Source organism: Solanum stenotomum, chromosome 12 (genome assembly GCF_019186545.1).
Source record: "Solanum stenotomum isolate F172 chromosome 12, ASM1918654v1, whole genome shotgun sequence".
NCBI lineage: Eukaryota > Viridiplantae > Streptophyta > Magnoliopsida > Solanales > Solanaceae > Solanum > Solanum stenotomum.
In genome coordinates, this window is record NC_064293.1 from 43,738,634 (window position 1) to 43,759,911 (window position 21,278).

At 34.7% G+C, this 21,278-nt stretch overlaps 5 protein-coding genes across 18 annotated transcripts in view; 2 read left to right on the forward strand and 3 right to left on the reverse strand.

Moving 5' to 3' along the window:
• Positions 1-198: 198 nt before the first annotated feature.
• Positions 199-1,104, forward strand: LOC125847596 (heavy metal-associated isoprenylated plant protein 21-like). The gene is made up of 3 exons (XM_049527235.1): positions 199-329; positions 425-500; positions 592-1,104. Exons 1-3 carry the CDS (start codon positions 252-254, stop codon positions 882-884), a joined length of 447 nt encoding a protein of 148 aa, XP_049383192.1. The 5' UTR covers positions 199-251; the 3' UTR covers positions 885-1,104.
• Positions 1,105-4,501: 3,397 nt separating this feature from the next.
• On the forward strand, positions 4,502-6,316 carry LOC125847587 (uncharacterized). 2 transcript variants are annotated; one of them, XM_049527216.1, is made up of 3 exons: positions 4,502-4,822; positions 5,051-5,126; positions 5,321-6,316. In XM_049527216.1, exons 2-3 carry the CDS (start codon positions 5,090-5,092, stop codon positions 6,271-6,273), a joined length of 990 nt encoding a protein of 329 aa, XP_049383173.1. In that variant the 5' UTR covers positions 4,502-4,822; positions 5,051-5,089; the 3' UTR covers positions 6,274-6,316. The 2 variants fall into 2 exon arrangements, with proteins under 2 accessions (XP_049383173.1, XP_049383172.1); XM_049527215.1 differs by lacking the exon at positions 4,502-4,822 and adding an exon at positions 4,851-4,953.
• A 516-nt stretch (positions 6,317-6,832) lies between these two features.
• LOC125847590 (uncharacterized) lies at positions 6,833-11,005 on the reverse strand. 10 transcript variants are annotated; one of them, XM_049527220.1, is made up of 4 exons: positions 10,863-11,005; positions 9,757-9,885; positions 9,184-9,412; positions 6,833-7,831 (listed from the first exon to the last, which is right to left on the reverse strand). In XM_049527220.1, the coding sequence occupies exons 3-4, from the start codon at positions 9,335-9,337 to the stop codon at positions 7,032-7,034; spliced, it is 954 nt and encodes a 317-aa protein (XP_049383177.1). In that variant the 5' UTR covers positions 9,338-9,412; positions 9,757-9,885; positions 10,863-11,005; the 3' UTR covers positions 6,833-7,031. The 10 variants fall into 10 exon arrangements, with proteins under 10 accessions (XP_049383177.1, XP_049383181.1, XP_049383184.1 ...); XM_049527224.1 differs by having other exon boundaries at positions 9,757-9,881; positions 10,863-10,995; XM_049527227.1 differs by having other exon boundaries at positions 9,757-9,881; positions 10,817-10,979.
• A 1,691-nt stretch (positions 11,006-12,696) lies between these two features.
• On the reverse strand, positions 12,697-19,982 carry LOC125847582 (uncharacterized). 2 transcript variants are annotated; one of them, XM_049527208.1, is made up of 14 exons: positions 19,802-19,982; positions 19,632-19,714; positions 19,019-19,076; positions 18,645-18,704; positions 17,564-17,693; positions 16,765-16,988; positions 15,702-15,794; positions 15,523-15,594; positions 15,190-15,222; positions 14,314-14,454; positions 13,775-13,831; positions 13,010-13,105; positions 12,847-12,923; positions 12,697-12,747 (listed from the first exon to the last, which is right to left on the reverse strand). In XM_049527208.1, exons 1-13 carry the CDS (start codon positions 19,895-19,897, stop codon positions 12,882-12,884), a joined length of 1,185 nt encoding a protein of 394 aa, XP_049383165.1. In that variant the 5' UTR covers positions 19,898-19,982; the 3' UTR covers positions 12,697-12,747; positions 12,847-12,881. The 2 variants fall into 2 exon arrangements, with proteins under 2 accessions (XP_049383165.1, XP_049383164.1); XM_049527207.1 differs by having other exon boundaries at positions 12,697-12,923.
• Positions 19,983-20,856: 874 nt separating this feature from the next.
• Positions 20,857-21,278, reverse strand: part of LOC125847584 (pyridoxal kinase) — a 28,564-nt gene continuing 28,142 nt past the window's right edge. For all 3 annotated transcript variants that reach the window (XM_049527210.1, XM_049527212.1, XM_049527211.1), the window contains one exon: positions 20,857-21,214. In XM_049527210.1, the coding sequence (XP_049383167.1) occupies positions 21,074-21,214 (141 nt within the window). In that variant the 3' untranslated portion in view covers positions 20,857-21,073. The remainder of the gene's footprint in view (positions 21,215-21,278) is intronic.

A 21,278-nucleotide genomic window follows, 5' to 3' on the forward strand; every position in this document is an offset into this window, starting at 1 on the left:
TTAATAGGATAATATGAAAAAATATTATTAAATTACATTAAATTTTACACTGTCAATATATATATAACTTAAATTGTTTTCTATAAACAGGATTAGTTCTTGCTTTAGTTGTCATTGTCCCATATCCACCTAACCAACTTGTTATAATATTCCCCCATCCCCATAAAACCCACAACACAAGTCTCTCTATTTATATATTTGCTTTCTCCCAAAGATAAGTGAAAATTCGATCAATCGAGAGAATTTATAATATGGGTGTTCTTGATTATTTATCAATTTTTTGCACCGTTACAAGTACAAGACGACGTACCAAAAGGAGACCATTACAGGTATCTTACTATTCATTTTATAACCATTTTTTTTGTGTGTGTGTGTGTGTGTTATTGATGAGTTGTTTTTTTGTTTTAAAAAAAAAAATGTTAAGACAGTGGAGATAAAAGTGAAGATGGACTGTGATGGATGTGAAAGAAGAGTCAAGAACGCAGTTAGACGCATGAAAGGTCCGGTTCTTACATAAAATTCTTTGGTTATAGTAGTATATTTAATTAATGTGTAGGTACGTTATTTATAGGTAATTATTGTGATTTTCAGGTGTGAAAACAGTGGAAGTGATTAGAAAACAACACAGGGTGATAGTGAGTGGTTATGTTGATCCAGCGAGAGTGTTGAATAGAATAAAAAGCACTGGAAAAAGAGCAGAAATGTGGCCATATATTCCATATAATTTGGTGTCTTATCCATACGTAGCTCAAGCATATGACAAAAAGGCACCTTCTGGTTTTGTTAAAAATGTGCCACAAGCACTAATTACACCTAATGCTACTGAAGAAAGGATTACTCATCTTTTTAGTGATGATAATCCCAATGCTTGTTCTATTATGTGATCCAACTTTCAAACTTTCTTTCTTGGAGTTTAGGAATTTAGTAAAAGAATATTATTATACTATGTACTTGTCCATGTCATTGTAATTAAGATCTGGCTAAGGTAGAACTAATAGCTTGAACGATGGAATATTAAGCTTCCTTTTTTTTGTGCTTTGCTTGAATTTGAAGAAGCAAATATCTATTATTGTCTACCATCTTTTTGTTTCTAAATTTTGCTAAATAATAACAATAGCAACTGAACATTTTTTATTTTATACGGTTATTAAGAAATCATTAATAGATTGATCAACTTTGTTATTTTGCCCTTTGTTCATATTAATTAGCTCTTGAATAAAGAAATTTTGAATCTTCAAATTTTGTTTAAACTTCCAAAGTCAATATAAATTGTAGGGGTAAAATGGGAAAAAAATTAATTAATTCTATCCCGATTTAGTAAGTGATCAAATAATATGAGACAAATACTTTTAGTAAGATGTCCATCTAATATGACACGGAAGTAGTAATACTTTTAAATTTATAAGCTTTTAGAATTTTTATCGATTGAACATATCGCCATAAATAGATAGGTACTAAGAGTGTTTCTGCGTAAAATTGTTATGTTCTCTCAAATATGCCGAATGCATATAAGCTAGAATCCTATTCTTTCCACGGATGATGGAATTTATCATTTATGTTGCTTTTTAAGTTCATAAAGATTACAATAAAGACCAGAAGAAGAAGAAGAAGTAGGCTTTGATTACCAGCAGCCCTTTTCAAATTCGACACTGCCTTTTTCACGTACTCTTCTTATAATTATGGAGTATATATTATCAGTAAATCATTGCTTTATTTTTAATTTGATAATAATCAATTAATCGTTGCTTAAATTCACTTATTGCTTACAATTCTTTTTGTAGAACAAAAGCGTTACCTCGATATTGTTTCGTTTGTGATACCTTACTCACTAAATATTTCAATTATGATGATACTCTAAACTATATAACGTAACAAATATATAACGATTGTTTTAACTGTGGTATATATCTTTTCCTTAAAGTAATTATACTAATTGTAGTGGTGAAAATATGCTAAATATATAGGCCTATTGAATGCCAAAGAAAAAATATTACTGTGTTAAAACTGTTCAACTTTCTAAGTGCCACTTACAATTAACCTTTTGAATGGGGTTATTCCTCCCCTAACTAGATGTTTCGAGTTCAAGCTCTGGGTATGATAAAATCTTTTATAGATCGTGTCTCCTCAAATGGGCCTAAGCAATGCGGATTTGGAATAGTTGGACTCCAATGACGTTATTAAACACTGTTCAGATGAGAAATGAAAAGAAAAAACAAGGAAAAACTTATCAAAATGGTAAACTCCTTTTGATGTATCCTGATTTTTTGGCTTTTACCATGACAAAAGTGATTAATACAATCACACTTATTAAGTATTTTACTGTGGATGTATAAAAAGTTAATTAGAACGATGATTAAGATATGATTTATCTTATCCTAATAAATCCTGGTTAGTAGACTGTACCTGTTGCCACTATGTTGGAATATAATAAACAAGTACCAATATAATTCCCTCCGTTTTAAAAAGATTGACTTCCTTTATTTTTTAGTCTGTTTAAAAAAAAAATGATCTTTTTCCTCTTTTGGTAACATTTTAATTTCAGCTTTCCACATGGCATGTTTAAGGCCACAAGATTAAAGGACAATTTTGTACATTTGACATAACTTTAATTTAGGACCACAAGATTCAAAGGTCTTCTTTATTTCGTTACTCTGTGTCAAGTTAAACTAGATCATTTTTTGTGAAACGGAAGGAGCATCTCTTATTAACTTTTCCTCTTTCAATCTGTAGTGGGACAGTTTAAATTCCTTAATTAAAAAGTCTTCTCACCAATTTTTCTCTTTTTAAAAAGTTGAGCAGTGACAACAAATTAAAGATGGGGGTATTAATTATTATCTTAAAACGAAAAGAAAGAAAGTAAAATTTTAAAATTAGGTACTCCATCATTACATGGTCAAGTTTTCAAAAAAGCAAGTCTATAACACCGACCAATTTCATTTTATTAAAAAAAAAAAGATAGGAAATTTTCCCACTAATTATTTATTTATGAATTTTAATCCGGACAACAAAGAAAATGACAATGTTACTTTAGAAATTGAGTGGATAAAACAAAAATTGTGAACATTTTAATGTTAATTCCGCCGTTTATATCAGTTAATGACAATTACCTTAACCATGATTTGTGTGTCTTGGAGGAAAAATTTCCCCACATTAGCCACATAAATATTTAAAAATAAGGCATTATTGAAACATAAGACCTTTATTAATCACTGATCCACAAGACTCGATCCTTCTTTTTTCAATTAAAATACAAGAAAGAAATAAAGAAAAAGCAAAGATTTTTTAATCAATTTATCGATTTTTTTTTAATTAATAAAATTTGAAAGACTAATCTGATTCTAATAATAAGCTTACCCTATGCTCTAATCAACTAACTGGAAAGGTTTTCTTTTTCTACACTCGAAATTGAAGCTCGACCCCATGGGCAAAACTTCAAGTTTTACTTTTGAGTTTTGACCTTTACAGTTATGAGCAGTGTTACATAATAATTTATTATTATATGATTAATACTTTAGAAACATTTCTTTTATGAAAATATCAAATTAAAGTGTAAGGAGTCTACAATGTTAAGAGGGGCCTAAAAGATTTTTATTTTTGAACTATTGAAGGGGGACATGCATGTCATTATTTGGCTATACATTAGTACTGTCTGGGGTTGCCTTTGCCAGCATATTTTTCTTATAAAGCACCTCATAAAAATCAACAAAGGTCATAAAAAACAAACATAACATGTTACAGTGTCCCTTACAGATACTCTTTATGTTAACTATGATTAATTAATATAACATGTTAGATCAAAACTTTTAACAATGTAAATGACAATGCTTGGCCTCCCAAATATGGTCCATCATGCTGATTTACAAGAATGTCCTTAAATGTGGTGGTCTTTAGTTTTTCCCATGGGGTAAGCGAGGTTAGAACCCTTACAGCTCTCGATTTTACTCTCAAAAGCAGGGGTTTTAAGCTCTCTTACTCTTAATAATGTCTTCTACACTCAAAATTGAAGCTCGACCCCATGGGCAAAATTCAAGTTTTACTTTTGAGTTTTGACCTTGACGGTTGAATTGGGACAAGTGGGGATCAAAAGTTTAAGATCACCACGTAATTTCCAACATGAGTTTGAGGCCCAAAATTAACAATAATCTTAGAAGGAACAATAACTGCGTTTTCTGTAGATGGCTCATGGCTATCTGGACCCAAATTGTAACACTCAGCAAAAATGATCCAACCATGGGCCATATGAAAAATTGTTGGGCCTAAATGAAATATTGAACACTATGGCTCAAATATTGTCCTGATTTTTCTACAAATTATCATGAGCTTAATGTAGTGAGAAAATTTTAATACTACCACCTATTCTTCAGTTTATGATATGAGATTCAAAATAAAGGTTCTGGCTAGGATCAAATCATGTAAATGTAATACACCCACGCACATAGTCATGCTACTGACAAGAGAATCTGACACTACTACTTGCCAGTTGCCTCTATATGGAAAAAAATGATATACTTTGCCTTACACCCTTTATCTGAACTGTCAATCCTCATTTCTCTGAACTACTCAACTGGTCAAATCACACTTTTCTTACACCCTTCAACACCCCACCCCCCTAAACCTCCTATCTAAAGAACACAAAAACACTCAACACACTGACACTTCTGAGGGTCTGTTGTGTTTTGTACTGAGATGAAAGGACAAGCTAGCTAGTGTACCCCATGTTTTTGCTGCAGCTGTTACTGAGTCATGTATTTGGTGCCTGCATTTCTCTTTACTAGTGCTACTGTGGCTGATATTTAGCCATTTGTAGGGTGATCCTTTTGAGGTAAGTTATTAGCAAGACTTAAAATAGAAACAAGTTTCAACTTCATTTGACATAAGAGAACAAACTAAACACTGCTACTTACCTGAAAAATGTCTGCTACTGTCCAGGACTTTGAGCTTGTGAGAATTCAGGTCATTCACTTAGTTCTCATCAGTTCTCTCATTTTCCACTTAATTAGTTTTCTCATTAGCCTTCTTTAACTACTGCTTTGTATTTTTTTGTTTACAGACTTGTGTTCTTAAAGTTCAGATCAACTGTCATGGATGCATGCAGAAGGTGAAGAAATTGCTTAAAAGAATTGAAGGTACTCTCATTTTTCACTTACTATAAGTTACACTAGTAGCATCTACCACCTTTTCTCCAACATGCACACCAGGAAAAATTAAAAGAGAGGGTGAGCAAAAATTATTGCTTTGGCAGATCTTAACAAAAGAACAGAGGAAGTTCATACTTTAGAATAAAGATTATTTACATTATGGACAAAACATTTGGTTTCAGGGGTTTATCAAGTGAAAATGGATGTGGATGAACAAGTGGTCATAGTATCTGGGAATGTGGACTCAGCAACACTGATCAAGAAGCTAAACAAATCTGGAAAACATGCAGAGCTTTTATCAGAAAACCCAATGGAAAACCAAGAAACAGAACTACTCCACAAGTGGTTAAATGATGACTTTTACCAAAACCAGGGAGGTCTAAGCTGGTGTGACGATGAGAAGACTCAAAACAGAGAACTCCTTAACTGGCTCAATAATACCAAGCATCAAAACCAAATGCACAGCTTGTACAATTCTCTTGGAGCCTCCAAGAGACGGCCTATGTGTGCCCCTATTGAACGAGGCTTCGATCACTGGGGCAACAAACAGTTTTTGGACCAGAGTATTGGAATTGACTCTCTCTCAGGTGAGGCAAATCGGAACCTTTTTGCACTAGGAAACATGGATTATCCATATAATGTTCAGGAAGAAAGCATCATTAACAATGCAGATTTCGGAAGAACTTCTGCATTTGGATATCTCCAAAGTCTACAAGGTAGAAGAAATTCAATGGTTGATTTTCAAGGTCTCCGAGACAGTAATCCTAGTCTTGCTCCAAACCAAGGTCTCAGAAGTATTAATTCCTGTTTTGCTAATTTGGGAAGTGAAGAACCAGGTCTACAGAACTTACACACTGCTCAAGGGGAATATGGATATCAACCAAGGCCATTCAGTGAGATGAATGACATGCAAGCTTTCCATTACAAACATCCATCTTCAACAATGAACTCTTTTTTTGATTACCCTCCAACAATGATGAACTCTTACAGGCAGAATAGCCATGACAATGGCATTGGCAACATCATCAATGATATTTACACATATCAACCAGGAAGGATTCTTAAGCAGATACCCTATGGTGTCTTCCCACCCAGCATCAGCCATTCTTGGAACATGAATAACTATAACAATTGAGAGACTTACCATCCGTACCTATATATATAGATTAGATTTCAGTTTTCACATACAAACAACTATGGTTTCTTTTGTCCTTTCTTGTTTGAAGTAATTTCATTTTTATACATTGATGGTGTAAATCTTTGTTAACACTATCCTAGTATTATACACTATTGTAATAACCTAATGGGCAACATGCTTTATTTGCCAAGCTACTACAAGTACTTTCACTTTTATACATTGACGGTGTAAAACTTTGTTAATACTATCCTAGTATTATAAACTATTGTAATAACCTAATAGGCAACATGCTTTATTTGCCAAGCTACTACAAGTCCACCGTTTATGCATTCAAATGTTGTAGTGATACTCCCTAATTTCAGAGATAGGCAAAACCCCAGTGAAAGGCAACTGTTTTGCCTTCATTCCTGTTAGCTGCTTTGCAATATAGAGAAATCACAGTTGCAGTAAACAAGCATTAATGTGAAACTCTAAAAGTTGGTATAGAGCAATTAACTTATCTCAAAGTGTTAGTTATGAAATCCGAGTTCCCATTCAGCAGTAAGAATAAGTAATCTAAGTAAATGGTCTACATAAAGCAATCATGAGGAATTTACAGAAAGCAGTAAGTAATTCCATCAACAGCTGCCACATCTTCTTCTTGAAATGAATTATCTCTCATCCAATAGTTAAAGAAACTTGGAATCAGCCACTAAGAAATACTAAATCTATTGGTACAATGTTTAAATGCAAAAAAGAAAGGTGTCACCATGAAGCTATCGTTTCCGTGCTTTCCTACGCCTAGATTCTGTTTTCTGCCATTTCTTTCTACGTACCAATTTGCTCTTTGGTTTCAGTTTTATTTCAGGAGAGAACTCAAAGTTCGGATCTCTCATACGAGTTTGTATGTCTTTGAAGAACTGCATATTCAATTTCTTAGGTCCTCCCTGTCTCAATTCAGCATATTCTGGTCCCGAAATGATGTTCTCAAAAGCACCAATCAGAATGTCCAAATCACTCATAACCTCCCAAACATTGATGTAACGCCCATCCGGTCCCTTTTTCAACTTCTTAAGGGCATTTTCCACAGCAATTTTTCTAGCTTGCTTTCCCGGAGATAACTCTTCAGGTTCCTGCTCAGATTTCAAGGCTTCAGAGAGTGTTCTATATTTAGGTTTTTCCTCAAACTCAAACAGTTTATCAATGTAACTATCACTCTTTATGTTTGGGTATGGTTCAGTCGGAATATCATCATCATCATCTCCCTCACTACCAGTCCATAATGTCTTCTCATCATCACTATCAGACCACAGACTTCTCAATTCGTCACTATCATCTGCATCAATAGGACCATCTTGCGCTTTTGCTCGTTGTTTGGCTTTCCTAATCTCTTTTCTGAGACGGCTATGACTATCACCTTTATCAGAGTCACTTTCATCTTCACTTGCTGTCCATAGACGGCTCTCTTCATCATCCATTTGTTTTGCCCAGGCTTTCTTAAACTCATCTGGTTTAGGTATACCACCACCAAATAGATCATAGTTGGAACGTCTATTACGCGCATATGATCTCAACACTGCATCAATTATAGAACCTCTTGAATTTTGTTTGCAAGTTATTATACTTGCAAGAAGAAGAAAAGCCAAAATGCTATGTGCAGAAAGTACTCCGTATTACAGTATTAAAACTAGATGCCTTGACTTGTGGCCTATATCAAGAAGTTATATGCATATCAAGTCCAGGGACTAAATTATAAAATATTGTGGCCACTTCAAGGAATGGTGAATTTTAAAAATTGGATGAACTTTCAAGGAAAAAAGAGGCCAAATCATGTAACAAGCACTAAAATATTCTATCAATGTATAACAAACCTACAGAACTAAACTTTAACAAAAATCTTCCAAATTTATATGGTTTAGTTTCATTCAAAGAACAGAAGAAACAACTTCAAGAATAATCAGACTGCCAACTGAAAAGCACTAGCGAAAAGAGAAGTGTTCAAGTACTGGGCAGACACATAAAAGTAAGTAAATTTTAAGGCGAGCTGAAATTTATCAACAGGTGAAGTATGGATTGCCTAAACGATAACAATAACGGAAACACAGCCCTAAGATTCTTAGATAACTATAGAAACGTTAGAATTTAAGGGTCCTTTTTTAACTGAACATGTGATTATCATCAGCAAATCTCAATTGATAGAGTATCTGCAAAATCCCGTCACAAGAAAGGCATGCAAATTTGTTTCAGGAAAATTATCTTGAAAGCAGAGGTGTGATAAGACTTCTTCATGACTATTCAATTGAAATATGCTAATTCATTCTTCACCTGTTGATAAATTGCAGAGGTGAGCTGCATTTTGATTTCCAATCGTAGTAATTTCTCCTTTAATGGTATTAGCAAAGAAGTTTGAGGACAGGAAAATTATCTTGATTTCCTAACACATAAATGTAGCAGACTCGTTGAAAGAAAAAAAAGTTCAGAAGAATTCTGAAAGGCAAAACACAAATTGTTGTCCAGGAACATGGTTCAACAGCAGAGGCACAAGTAGTAGCACTTAAGAAGCAAAATATTGAGGTAGAAACATATATGTGTTGTAAAAATATTCACTAGGCGACTCGATGCTAGGTTAAAACTGATTCACTTGATAGGAGATTATACACACTGTCCTACAACTGAGCAACCCTTATTCAGAATTTGTCCTTGGACTGCCTTGGAGCAGTCGAGGGTTTTTAATATTTCAATGAGAACTCCCACTAACAGATTGTCCACGTGAAAAGAAGCCTCATCTCCATCACTTATAATACTCTTGAATGTCCAAACCGGTGCCTTACAATTTACAAACACCAGCAATATATAACAGGGAGGGAAAATCAGCTTTGAGCTCTATCACTTTTACCAATTAGGTTGACAGGCGTGCAGAGAACTAACCTTGCAATTGGAGCATAGGATAAAAATAGCCATGGGGTACAGTGTGTGGATGAGACTGGAATGTGCTGGGTAAGATTGGTGGTTGTAATTTGACTCCAGTAATTGATCTACACATGCAGGAAACCGTACAAAGACGAGAAAACCTTTGAGCCATTTCCCCGATTTGTGCAGAGAAAAAAACATACAACTCAACCTCAACTCCGCATCAGCTTCTTTAAAGGAGAAATAGCTACAATTGGAAATCAAAATACTCATTATTATTTGGAAAAAAAAAGAGGAAATTAAGTAGAAATTATTACATAGTTGATAGTACCTGTCCTCAAACTTCTATGCTAATACCATTATGTTCATTATTGGACTCGGGATTTAAGCTATCAGAACATATAAACTCTTTGGTTCAAGAACTACATGGGCACCCACCACTTACACTCATAGACATCTCACCACAAGGTTGACACTTGACTATATGCAATTAATTGAAAAGCTTGTCTACCCTGACAGAGTGTTCAACATCAACATAAAGGTACTCATTACTGAGATTAAACAACTTAAGAGTAAATAAACTAAATTAACCTTCAAGACAAGCTTTGAGAGTCTCAATGAACTTGGAAAAGTTCTATCTTTTCAAGGGCCTTGAACACATCCTCTGTACTAATCGTTTGCTCCTACACTCCTTGAGTATATCATTTCCACAGCAACTACCTAACAGAAAAGTTTCAAAACAATGAGCGAATTGAATGAAATGAAACATCTGAATTTTTTTTGGAAAGACAACTAGTAATTAATTCTGTTTCTGAAATAAAATTTTCTATAACCGAATGAAAAATGTAATTTTCGCTCAAGTTCAACAATCAGTTAATTTATTCACTTCAAAAAGCTAATCTATGCAACCAATTACTTAGGTTTAAATTTGGATTTCATCATATAATCTTCTTCATGTTTTTTTATTTCATCATATAATCAGCAAAAGCAACAGACCCGATAAAAATGAACCTTCATTTGTGCACCAACAATTATTGAGCAAACAAAGTAGGAAAACCTGAACGGAAGCTTCAATGGACCTTATAATCCTTGTTTCGCCGGAAAAAGAACTAACCGGCGGACGGGCCGTAAGAGAATGAGTAAAAGAGTGAGGGAAACAAAAATAAGCAAATTCTCCTATGAAAGAAACCCAAATCCCGCTCTCAACATATATACTCCACCGGTACCAATTTAACTTCCCTCCTATCTCGTTTCGATGGACTTAAAAAAATAATTTTTAAATAAAAAATAAATACTCCCTCTGTTTCACAAAGAATGACTTCCTTTCCTTTTTAGTCAGTTTAAAAAAAATTACCTCTTTCCTTTTTTGGTAACATTTTACTTTTTGCTTTCCTCGTGGCATGTTTAAGACCACAAGATTAAGGGCAATTTTGTACATTTGACATAACTTTAATTTAGGACCACAAGATTCAAAAGTCTTCTTTAATTTCTTAAACTTTGTGCCAAGTCAAACCAGATCAATCTTTTTGAAACGGAGAGAGTAACTTTTAAGTTAAAAAAAAAGAGAGTAAGGGACTCCCTTATACCCTATTTGGATTGGCTTGAAAAAAATANATAATCAGCAAAAGCAACAGACCCGATAAAAATGAACCTTCATTTGTGCAGCGACAATTATTGAGCAAACAAAGTAGGAAAACCTGAACGGAAGCTCCAATGGACCTTATAATCCTTGTTTCGCCGGAAAAAGAACTAACCGGCGGACGGGCCGTAAGAGAATGAGTAAAAGAGTGAGGGAAACAAAAATAAGCAAATTCTCCTATGAAAGAAACCCAAATCCCGCTCTCAAATACTCCACCGGTACCAATTTAACTTCCCTCGTATCTCGTTTCGATGGACTTAAGTCAAAAAAGAAAAGAAAAGTAGGGGACTCCCTTATACCCTATTTGGATTGGCATGAAAAAAGTATTTTTAAATAAAAATAAATGATTTTTAAGTAGAAAAATAAAAAGTAGAGGAGACTTACTTTTGATTTTTATCTTATTTTAAACTAGTAAAATTACCCGCTCTTCGCGCGGAATTTAATATCACAAAAATTATAAAATAATACTTAAAACCCATCAGACATTAAAACTAAAACACTATATTATCTTACATACAATATTACGTAGTAACAAACATTAATAATGTAAAGGAAAATGAAAATTATTACATCTTATATATTTAATTGTGAAGAAGAAGAGGAGGAGGTTTAGAATTTTCGTTGTGTTAAAATGAGAGGAAATCTCTCTATTATATAAACAACAAAGGGTAGTGTGAACAAATAAGTAGGGGACTCCCTTATACCTCATTTGGATTGGCTTGAAAAAAATATTTTAAAATAAAAATATATGACTTTTAAGTCAAAAAATAAAAAATAGGGGAGACCTACTTTTGATTTTTATCTTATTTTAAATTATTTTAAACTTATTTTAAGTTATTTTTAACCTTGTCAAACACTTCCTAACTTATTTTAAGTCATTTTTTACTTAATTAAAGTTATTTTTATATTTGTCAAACACCTCTAGAAGTAAAAAATTGGCTTAAAAATAAGATTGATCAACTTTTAAGCCAATTCAAACACCAGTTTGACTGACCACTGACTTTAAATTTTTAAATTTTATGATATTATAGATGTGTGGGGTGATTTTCTCTATTATTAATTAAATTGAAATAAGCATGTACTTTATAAATTTTTATGGTCTTAACTATTTTAGACAAAGATGTTGAAATTGAAAAACTAACTAAACATAAAAAAAATTAAGTTTGGGATATGTTAAAAAAAATAGTCACTTGAGACGGAAGTGTATGCTTCTACTTTTGGGTGCACAGCCTGTACAGAATATAATTTTTTTCTTTTGAAGTATTAAGATACATCACTTTGATAAATCTATTTACAAAAAAATGCACGACTTATATTTATTTGATATAAATAACTACTGATTGCAAGTAAGTTTAAATGTAACTCCCTTCTGTTTTTTCCTCAAATGCCATCTCCCTTGGCGTTCCATGATATGGCCAAGTCTTTTCTACTATTGCTGCGTACCTAAAATATGTTATACAAGTAAAAGACAAGCAACGAGCAAATTCACTGCTTACTGGTCAGGCATTTTCTACTATTATTCCGTGCCTCAAAAAATGTTATACAAGTAAAGACAAGAGACAAGCAAACTCACTGCTCCTCAATTGAAGATTAAATGGAACACATGAACAAATAGCTCAGAAATGCCAGACATGAAAGATGAGTTATGGGATTTAGCAGCTTAGGCAATTCCCGGAACAGAGTTCTAATACTCATTACATGCTCATCTTGGACATGTGAAAAACGAGTAGCTGCCCTTTCCAGTTGGCATAGTTGTATAAAGATTAATAGTTACATGATTCTCTAATGATAAGTTTACACAAGGCGAAAGTAATGTCCTTCAGTGATCAGCATAATAGTTACTTTGATATGATGTGGCATAGGACTTCTATAAAGCATCAAAACACCACTTTCTGATGCAACGTTTGACTTCATATATGCATGCACCATTCATGTTAATTGAGCTGTCACATAAGTGGAAGGTGTTAGACTATCAGATCAGAATCTTTCAACAGCAGCTCTCTGAAATCATGATATATCACTATTGACAAACAGCTGATTACATTTGGATCATGTCTCATATTCATGTTGCTTGTGTTCAGTGATCTGGATCGTCTAGAATCTCCACCACTGGAGCAAACTGCAGAAGTTGAAAGACCTAATGAGAAGGAAGAAGCCAAAAATAAAAAGAAAAAAACAGTGAATCAGCATCTGATTTTTCCAAACCTCATCATCTTCTTCAAGATGCATACCATCAACTGAACTATTCGGCTGGAAGTCCCATCCAAGAGTCCGCTCAAGCAGTTCTCTCAGTTTTCTAGTCTATCATTCAACAAAGAAGAAAAACCCACCAATTTGAAATGTGTTCAAGATAGGGAATTGAAAAGAAAAGCTCATTTACTTGTATTTCAAGCAATTGTTCAGTGAATCTGGAGTTGCACGTCTAAAGGAACAGAAGGTGGATTATACTTGCCATGATATAGTAACTCAAGCAGATTATTAAGAAAACAATGTCAAAACCGTACCATGAATGCTTAAGAATAGAAGTGCATAAGAGATTTTTATAGAATACTTGCAATAAATGCACATGGACTGCACATATATTTTCATTTTATATACTACATAGGAATAAATACAACCATCTAAAGGGAAAAGGACAAAACTAAATGTTGATTATCCTTCCTAGTGACGAAAAATTGAGGTATGAAGTTGACATCCCGTTTGCCTATTTGACAAAGAAGTAAATCCACTTTAAGATAGTACACTAAATTCACTAGTTGATTCCACTGGAAACATGGTCATAACAGGACAGATAAAGACTCTCATTTGAGTTGAGAGTAATCTTTGCAGAAAGACTATTGCAAGAAACTACGATGCGGCAGTTCATTATAAGGAATGCTTCTGACTCTATTCACTGGCGTTTGTGTTACGAAAATACATCCTAAATTAATTTCAAAGAATCAAAAGGAATCAAACAGTCTGGAGGCATACCCAAGTCAGGAGGTCTCCATCAACCATGGGGGCATCAAGCACCAATGAGAAGAAATCCTGCAACCAATTGTAAAGATGGCTCAATAAGATACATACTATCGTAATCAAGAAATATACTATCACAAGTAAAACCCTCCTTAGCCATATTTCTTGGTAGTGTGAGTGCTTGACAAGTCATAGTGAAATGCTTACAAGCTACCAATGGTATGACAGAAGTCAATAAAGTGGAAATTGAAAACCCTGAGAGACTAGGGTTCAAATCCCATCAGAGGCAAAAAATGATAGACGACTTTTCCCATGTTCCCAAGCCTTGGTGGGAAGCCTGTGCTGCTAAGAGGTAACAGGTCCCTTTTGGAATAGTCGAGATACACAAGCAGGCATGGACATCACATTCCTCCGTTACAAACAACATTTCTAAGATGTGTCGAATAGTTTTTACATCTAGGGAGCATGTCAGTTTCAAAACAAACCAGGGAGTTATATTAAGATCGTTTACCTACACTCTAGTAGCACACACTGCTATGTGAACTGGATTTTACCTTACAAAGGTGGCGCAGGAAGTTATCAGCAGACAACAAGGACTCGTCCAACGATGTCGTTGCACCCTTCTCTGCCCTGCTAGTATCCTTACTATCCTTTTGAAATCCAATTTTCAACTGATAATATATTGCTTTGATGAACTGATGATAAATACAGATTGCAAGAGTCAGTATGTATGAATCTAAAAGGATGAAAAAAATCAAAATAAATCCAAGGAATCTTTATCATACTGAAATATATAAAATATGGAGCTGCATGAAAAAGTCATAGCGTCTACACCACCAAGTGCATTCTCAATCCACACGTTCATCTCATCAAAGGAATAGTGATTGTGAGAGATAAATTATACACCGAATATTCTTCACCCCAAATACTAGAAAAGCAGGGTACCATAATTCACCCAATTAAATGCAGCATCACATTGTTATTGATGCTAAATACAAAGTTTAACACAATGGAACCACAGGTTCACTGTGTTCTTTTACCCAACTTCACACCAAGAAGCATAGTACCATACCATTGGCCACACTTATTCTCATTGTTCATTAACCAGAGTAAAAAGATCACATCACTCATTAGCCCTGCATTGCTTAGAATGCCTCTACAATAAGATCACTCTTACGATAAAGGGACTTCTTATAAAGCAAAACAAAATAAATCCTTATAGACATACTAGATTTCTCGTTTTCACTGTCCATATTAACTGATAGGATTTCTCATTTTCATCTTATGTTGGACGGAGTTGTGGAAATGCAATGATAAATTGTTGTATTATTCCATAGGCCCAGGCTTCCGGCCACAGAGCTGGAAGTTACATATGTTTCTATAAGACAGCATGCATTGAAAGGATATGTTCTTTGAAACTTGAAAGTTACCTTGGTGAATAGCTGAGTCCTTGTGTGGAGAGGCTGCAAAGAAATTAATGGTCAGACTAGACACAAACTTGACATTAAAATAGACCTAGGATTATGTAGGTTGTTAAAAAAATCCACTAGGCATGGAAATTATAGTCAAAAGCAGCTTAGACTTTTATGATTTATCTGAAAGCATAAGTAGTATCAATATTGATCACAAGAAAAGAGAGAGAGAGAGAGAGAGAGAGAGAGAGGGTGTGCTGTATTATCTAGGTCCCTATTGCATCTGGAAATGTCGGTAGAGAGGAGGATTTTCCTAGCAACATACAAGCAGAGAGATTGATGTATACTTACAGCTTCTGTACAGCCAAGTAATAGGCTGACTAAAAGCTTCCACTGCAGAAAAGCTTCAAGTGATTGTCCCATCTGTAAATTGTTCACATATTTAACTTCAACAACTGTCTTCTCAATTAAGTTGGTTCATTACATAAAGAACTAAAGAGCAAAGAAAAGAAGAAACTGCTGGCTGATACCAGAAATGCTACAAAGGCAAATTGTAGTTCTCCCAGAAGTGAATCTTCTGAACCACCATATTGCTTCGTCAGAATGGTCTCCAATATGTGTGTCTGCATTGAAGGTAAAATCTAAAGTTATTCTCAAAAGCAAAAGAAAAGAAAAATAGAAAGACTAGTCATTTTATAGAAACTGCACAGATTTATGTTTGGGTTGAGATTGATTCATAGCCTTGGAGGGCAACTTCTTGAAGGATTTATGTATGATCATGATGTGAAGTATATGTGTGTGATCTCAATGAAAGTATTATGATCATGTTTAGAATGTAATTGTGTTAGTATTGAAAGCTTATTCTCAATTGTACACTAATGAATGATAATGACATGTTGTGAAAGAATTTTCTCACATTATGGGGATTCTTAGTTGAAAGGCTACTCTCATCTTTGAATCTATGAGCTATCTAATGAATGAATGTTGGGTTTGAGATGAATACTCATCCATGAGTTGAGGCGGGGTATCTAGTAGCAATCTCTTATCCCATAATAATGAACTAGAGTAATTAATATCAAGTACTCTATGGGGAATAATGCTAAGCACCGAGAGGATATAGATTAAGATGGATGCTTATCCGTGAGTGGAGGCGGGGTGTCTAGTAACATTCTCTTGAGATGGATGTTCATCCGTGAGTTGAGGCGGGGTATCTAGTAGCATTCTCCCTATCCCATAACTATGTGCCCACATAGGTTTATAGCTAGTGGATCCACATAAGCCAAATGTTAACGGTCCTACCTTAGGCAAGTAGGAATCCCTTATTCGGTGTGGGTAACATCGGGATTCCATGATTTGCTCACATGGTCTATGTCGTTTAAGGATTACCCTCACAAAGAATGTTAATGAACTATGGCTCCTCAAGAATGCACTACTTAGCGTGGGTGGGGGTATGGGACTCCATCCATGCATTGCACAAGTAGGCTTTGAGAGTAGTCATGGTGTGTTCCTTTATGTTATGATGTTTAATGATCAAGGATATGAGTTAGGTACTATGGTTACTCAAGAAGTTGTATGAAGTGTGGGTGGTAATACCTTGTCAAGATTCATGTTAGTAAGATCTTGTCCTGAAACTCCCTTTAGCTTGATAACACGAGGAATTGAGGTGTAATAACAACCGTTACTTGGTGACTTCTTATCAGGCTTCGAGAACTTGCTATTTTTCAACTGCTCAGCCAAGACTTTCTCCATGGCTGTCTTATGAACATTCCCAACCATTTCAGATTCAGAAATAATTGTGATTTCTCCTCCAATAGGTTCTGCCAAATGATGAAACTGGTGAAGGGAATAGCAAAAGGATAACAAGACAGAGCAATGATCACACACACAAGAGTAACTCATGTTTTGATTTACTCAGAGAGAGATAAGTCGATAACCCATTATCTATGACATGAAACTCACTAGCTGAACAAATTCCATTGAGCTGGTCAAAGAAACCAAAGGCTCACAATTAACAATCGCAAAAGAAAAAAAAAGGGTTCACAATAAGGTTGTTTATTTTAATATGTATCATTGTCTCACGATAAGAGGGATTGAGAAATCATGTGATAATTAATGGGTTTAATTATGCTATCACATTACCAATGGGATACCTATGCCAGTAGGCGCACAACTAATGGGATTAAGTTTCATCATATATCAGGCACCATCTAATTGCAAAAAAACACAAGGGTTGAGAGACATTGCTCCCAAATATTCTCAAACTTGCTACCTCTTTATGCTGATAACTCTTTTATAATCAACTCAACCAAGGATTCCACATCTTTGGCTCAGATGCTGCCCTCAGTTCTCATCGTCAAAATACTAAGAGACAATGTGAAAGCAACGTACTTACCAATACTTTCAATGGTACTCTTCGTAATAAAGTTAGATAAGCGCTTCCAATCTCCGTACTGATCCAATGCATAAGGGCCAAGTTGTCTGTCAAACTCCAATTTTTTCACTGCTTGAGCATATCTCTCTCCCTTCAAATAAACCGGAAATAATCATTTTTTGAAAAGGAAACAAGTCTTCTAAAGCAATAAAAATGTGCATCATAGATATGTTTAAGAATAGTGTTGCATATGAAAACCAGTTCACAGTCACAGAGAACTCCGATTAACTAATACACAGAAAATCATAGTTCACCAGTGCAGTAGACAAGCTGAAGCTCAACAGGCATAGAGATCATACATAGATGACACCAAATGAATTATTGTCTGACTTATCTAAGGACATATAACTAATGGAAGAGCTCACCTTGCACTACAGCATCAACAGTTTGCAGTTATCCAGTCAAACAAGTCCGTAATTAGTCCTTTACTAATTTCATAAAAAAAAAAAACTAGTCCCTTATTAATGAGTTGTTCTCTTATCATCAAAATCATGTCAGAAAAAGGATTTTTCTATGGAAAATATAAATTAATATGCAAGTGAAATTATATGTGCATCTAAGTTCATCTAATTGAGTAGGATGAACTAATGGACAACATGCTCTCTAAGACTAACAGAGGTAGAAACCAGCTAACAGATTCCATCCTTCTCAAGTCGTCTCCAAGTTTTTGCACCGAGGTAGGAATGGGAAAGTACTAGTATTTCTTATTTCTGAAGGTCAATTCTTTAATTTAGACAGTAATCTTCATCAATTTATTTGCTTTCATAACCATGGAAACAATTACATTACCTTTGTCTAGCAAAGAAAGTAACCATGGAAATAATTCCAATAACATCCAAAATAGTTGAGAAAAGATGAAGTATCGTATTGGGTAATAAGATTGGGCTCCACCTTACTAGCTAACATGTTATGGGCTAGCTTTTAACATGCTGGATCAGAGCAGATTTCTCTGCACACATAACCAATCACCAACAAGGGAAAAAAAAGAAAAGGAAAAGAAAAGAGAGAAAGGGGAGTAATAAAATTTTTTAGGAGAACTCACCTCTTCTTCGGATAATTTGACAAATCGCTCATCCTTTGAATCCCATTTCTTAACAATTACCTGCTCAATTATCATTGGAAGACAGGTTAATTTTCCCAACATACTTTGACATAAAAGAAAAGAAGACACATTTAGTACATCAATGACAAGTGAAGAATTGTTCAAACATGGAAAAAAAGCAATCAACAAAAAAAAGCAAGAGATTAGCATATAAAGAATCTATGATAATATAATTGTATCTGTGTCTATGCTTTGGCAACATAAAACTGTACAAACACTATCTAGCTATCAACATTAGAAGAGATCAGAACAATTATAAACATGAGTGGATCAACAAATAAATGCAGAATTGGCAAATGAGATTTTTTGTTAACCTCTGAAGGGCTCGCCTCAACGAAAAAACCAACTATTGGTGAGAACTCATTCCCTTCTCTGCACCCAGAAGAAGAAAAGACAACATTAGTGACTAATCATATCGTTTTCTATGAAGAGAAAGAAACCAAAGAGCAACAAACAACAGCAAAAAAGAATAATACGGTACACTAAATTAAAAGGTCTGGCAACAGAACAGGATTCTTACAACACAAATGAGTGATAAACCGTTGGGAGAAGGTCAGTGACGCCCATTCACTTGAAACAAGAAGAATTTAATTTGAGCTTTCTAGGTCTAAACTCTATAGTTATGATATTGAAATGAGTAGCCTATATCATCAGTAAAAAGGTTAAGCGACATAAATGGGTTCTTATGCAACAAACAGGAACCTAAATTGCTACCAGGAAAGTCACTGCTGCATTCACTAGAAACAACAAACTGGAGTACAGAATTTGACGTTTCTAATGTATGATCATATTTCCAGCACTTTTAACTTATAATTAAGTACTTCGAAACCACTATTTCAGGATGAATACTCCACAACCCTAGAGCTAGAAGCTTGATTAGTTCCTGAAGAAAACGATAAGCAATGGGATTCAAGCTACAAAAAGCACCTGTTGGATGAACTGTAATAGATGAAATGGACGCCAGGAGGAATCATCTTCACACCTTTGAAATTAGGCCCAGAGAAAAACATCTACAAATAACGAACTACTTCAAATTAAAACGAAATCAATCAATTGGAAAAATTGAACAGCAAATTATTCCAAAAATTAAAACAGACCTGGGTATCAATACCGATGAGGGTATTCTGAGGAACATCAAGAAGTAGCAAGGTAGCGCCATGCTTCACTAACTCTAATGCTGCTTCAGCTTCCATTTTTTTTCGCTGTCTGTGAACTTTCCAAAATATTCTCTTTGTTGTTACTGGAACGGGCTTTCCCGCGAGCCCAGGTTCGAGAAACCTCTTTAAACGTTCCGATGAAGTTTAGCGAAAATATCAGGTTCTGCCCCTCAAACTTGTAGAAACTGCTTATTGGTCCTCATGAGAAAAAGTAATTACAATGATTGCCCTTCATTTTCCGCCAAATTCTAATTAGCCCCATCACGATGAGTTCTTTTTTCTTTTTCGGAAAACTAGTACGTACGTATAACTTTAATTTTCCAAAAATTATTTTTGTACAACTTTTAAGAAATGTAGTTCTCAAAAATCTAAAAAACAAAGTCCAGCTATCAATGCTTACATCAAGGCCGAGTACTTCTTCCTATGACCAAAAGATCTGCAATCACTATCTTTTGAATGCGCATATTTCTATGACCAAATGAACTGCAATCACTATTTTTTTTGGATGCGCACAAGGTAAATTTCACTCTAGTATAATTAAGCTAAACCGAGAAAACATGCCAGGTATTTCATACCTGACACACCTCATTTGGGAGATCCCTACCCAAGACCTAGTACTCCAATTTTCAACGTTTTCTCAAATTTCACCATTTTTACTTCCAAACATCCACTTAGATAAGAAAGCTCAGGTAGAGTATACATAGAGTCGTCTCAACTTGTGTGTAATTGTGCTGAACTCCACTTAATGAGAGAGGTTCTACTCGACCTGAGTCGATGTTGATCAAACCCACCATAACATGGAAATGATTGTGTACTCGTGCCTCAGTTCGTTGATCCAAGAGTATCTATATAATTAAAAAAATACCAAAACATGTCCCTGTAATTTTTCTTTCAATTTTTAGGTGAGATAATGTATACATGTGTTGCCCCTTTCAAGTTTTGCGAAGCACAGAATAGCCAAAAAGATAAAGCACAAACAAATGAAGGAGAAAGGGAATAGCAAAATGAATATAACGATTGCCATACCCTCTTTTCCCAGAATGCTCTTCTCAGTACTATCTGTTGCCATCTAATTATAAGTTAATGGGGGATATGAACGTCTCAGCAACAAGAGCTAAATGGTCCACTCTATTTATATTGTGTACAAATGAAACTGTTTCATTCTACTGAGACTATCCTAAAGGAATAAATAGACCAGACCACAACAGAATCTTAGTTGTATCTTTTAGCTCTATATTTAACTTCTGGGTTGCGGATGTCATCCAGGCTCTGGATCAACCGAATTTCCAAACTGCTTGATTGGCAGTCATAGCCAGCCTTTTGATAATCTGCTAGTGTTCTCAATAAAAGTGCCTGCATCAAGAACAAAATTGGTTGATTTAAGAAAAAGATCAAGCAACTAATGTTCGTCACAAGC

Bases quoted from the DNA above. Each gene is read 5' to 3' on its own strand.
- LOC125847590 (XM_049527221.1), bottom strand. From the start codon at position 9,337: ATGGCTCAAAGGTTTTCTCGTCTTTGTACGGTTTCCTGCATGTGTAGA. The intron at 7,832-9,183 runs GTTAGTTCTCTG...TAATTGATGCAG, and splicing joins TCCTATGCTCCAATTGCAAG to TGTTGAGATCATATGCGCGT.
- LOC125847587 (XM_049527215.1), top strand. From the start codon at position 4,912: ATGTCTGCTACTGTCCAGGACTTTGAGCTTGTGAGAATTCAG. The intron at 4,954-5,050 runs GTCATTCACTTA...TTTTGTTTACAG, and splicing joins TTGAGCTTGTGAGAATTCAG to ACTTGTGTTCTTAAAGTTCA. The intron at 5,127-5,320 runs GTACTCTCATTT...ATTTGGTTTCAG, and splicing joins ATTGCTTAAAAGAATTGAAG to GGGTTTATCAAGTGAAAATG.
- LOC125847582 (XM_049527208.1), bottom strand. From the start codon at position 19,897: ATGGAAGCTGAAGCAGCATTAGAGTTAGTGAAGCATGGCGCTACCTTG. The intron at 15,223-15,522 runs GTAAGTATACAT...ATTTCTTTGCAG, and splicing joins TACTTGGCTGTACAGAAGCT to CCTCTCCACACAAGGACTCA. The intron at 12,924-13,009 runs GTTTGGAAAAAT...CAACTTCTGCAG, and splicing joins ATCTTGAAGAAGATGATGAG to TTTGCTCCAGTGGTGGAGAT.
- LOC125847596 (XM_049527235.1), top strand. From the start codon at position 252: ATGGGTGTTCTTGATTATTTATCAATTTTTTGCACCGTTACAAGTACA. The intron at 330-424 runs GTATCTTACTAT...AAAAATGTTAAG, and splicing joins CCAAAAGGAGACCATTACAG to ACAGTGGAGATAAAAGTGAA. The intron at 501-591 runs GTCCGGTTCTTA...TGTGATTTTCAG, and splicing joins CGCAGTTAGACGCATGAAAG to GTGTGAAAACAGTGGAAGTG.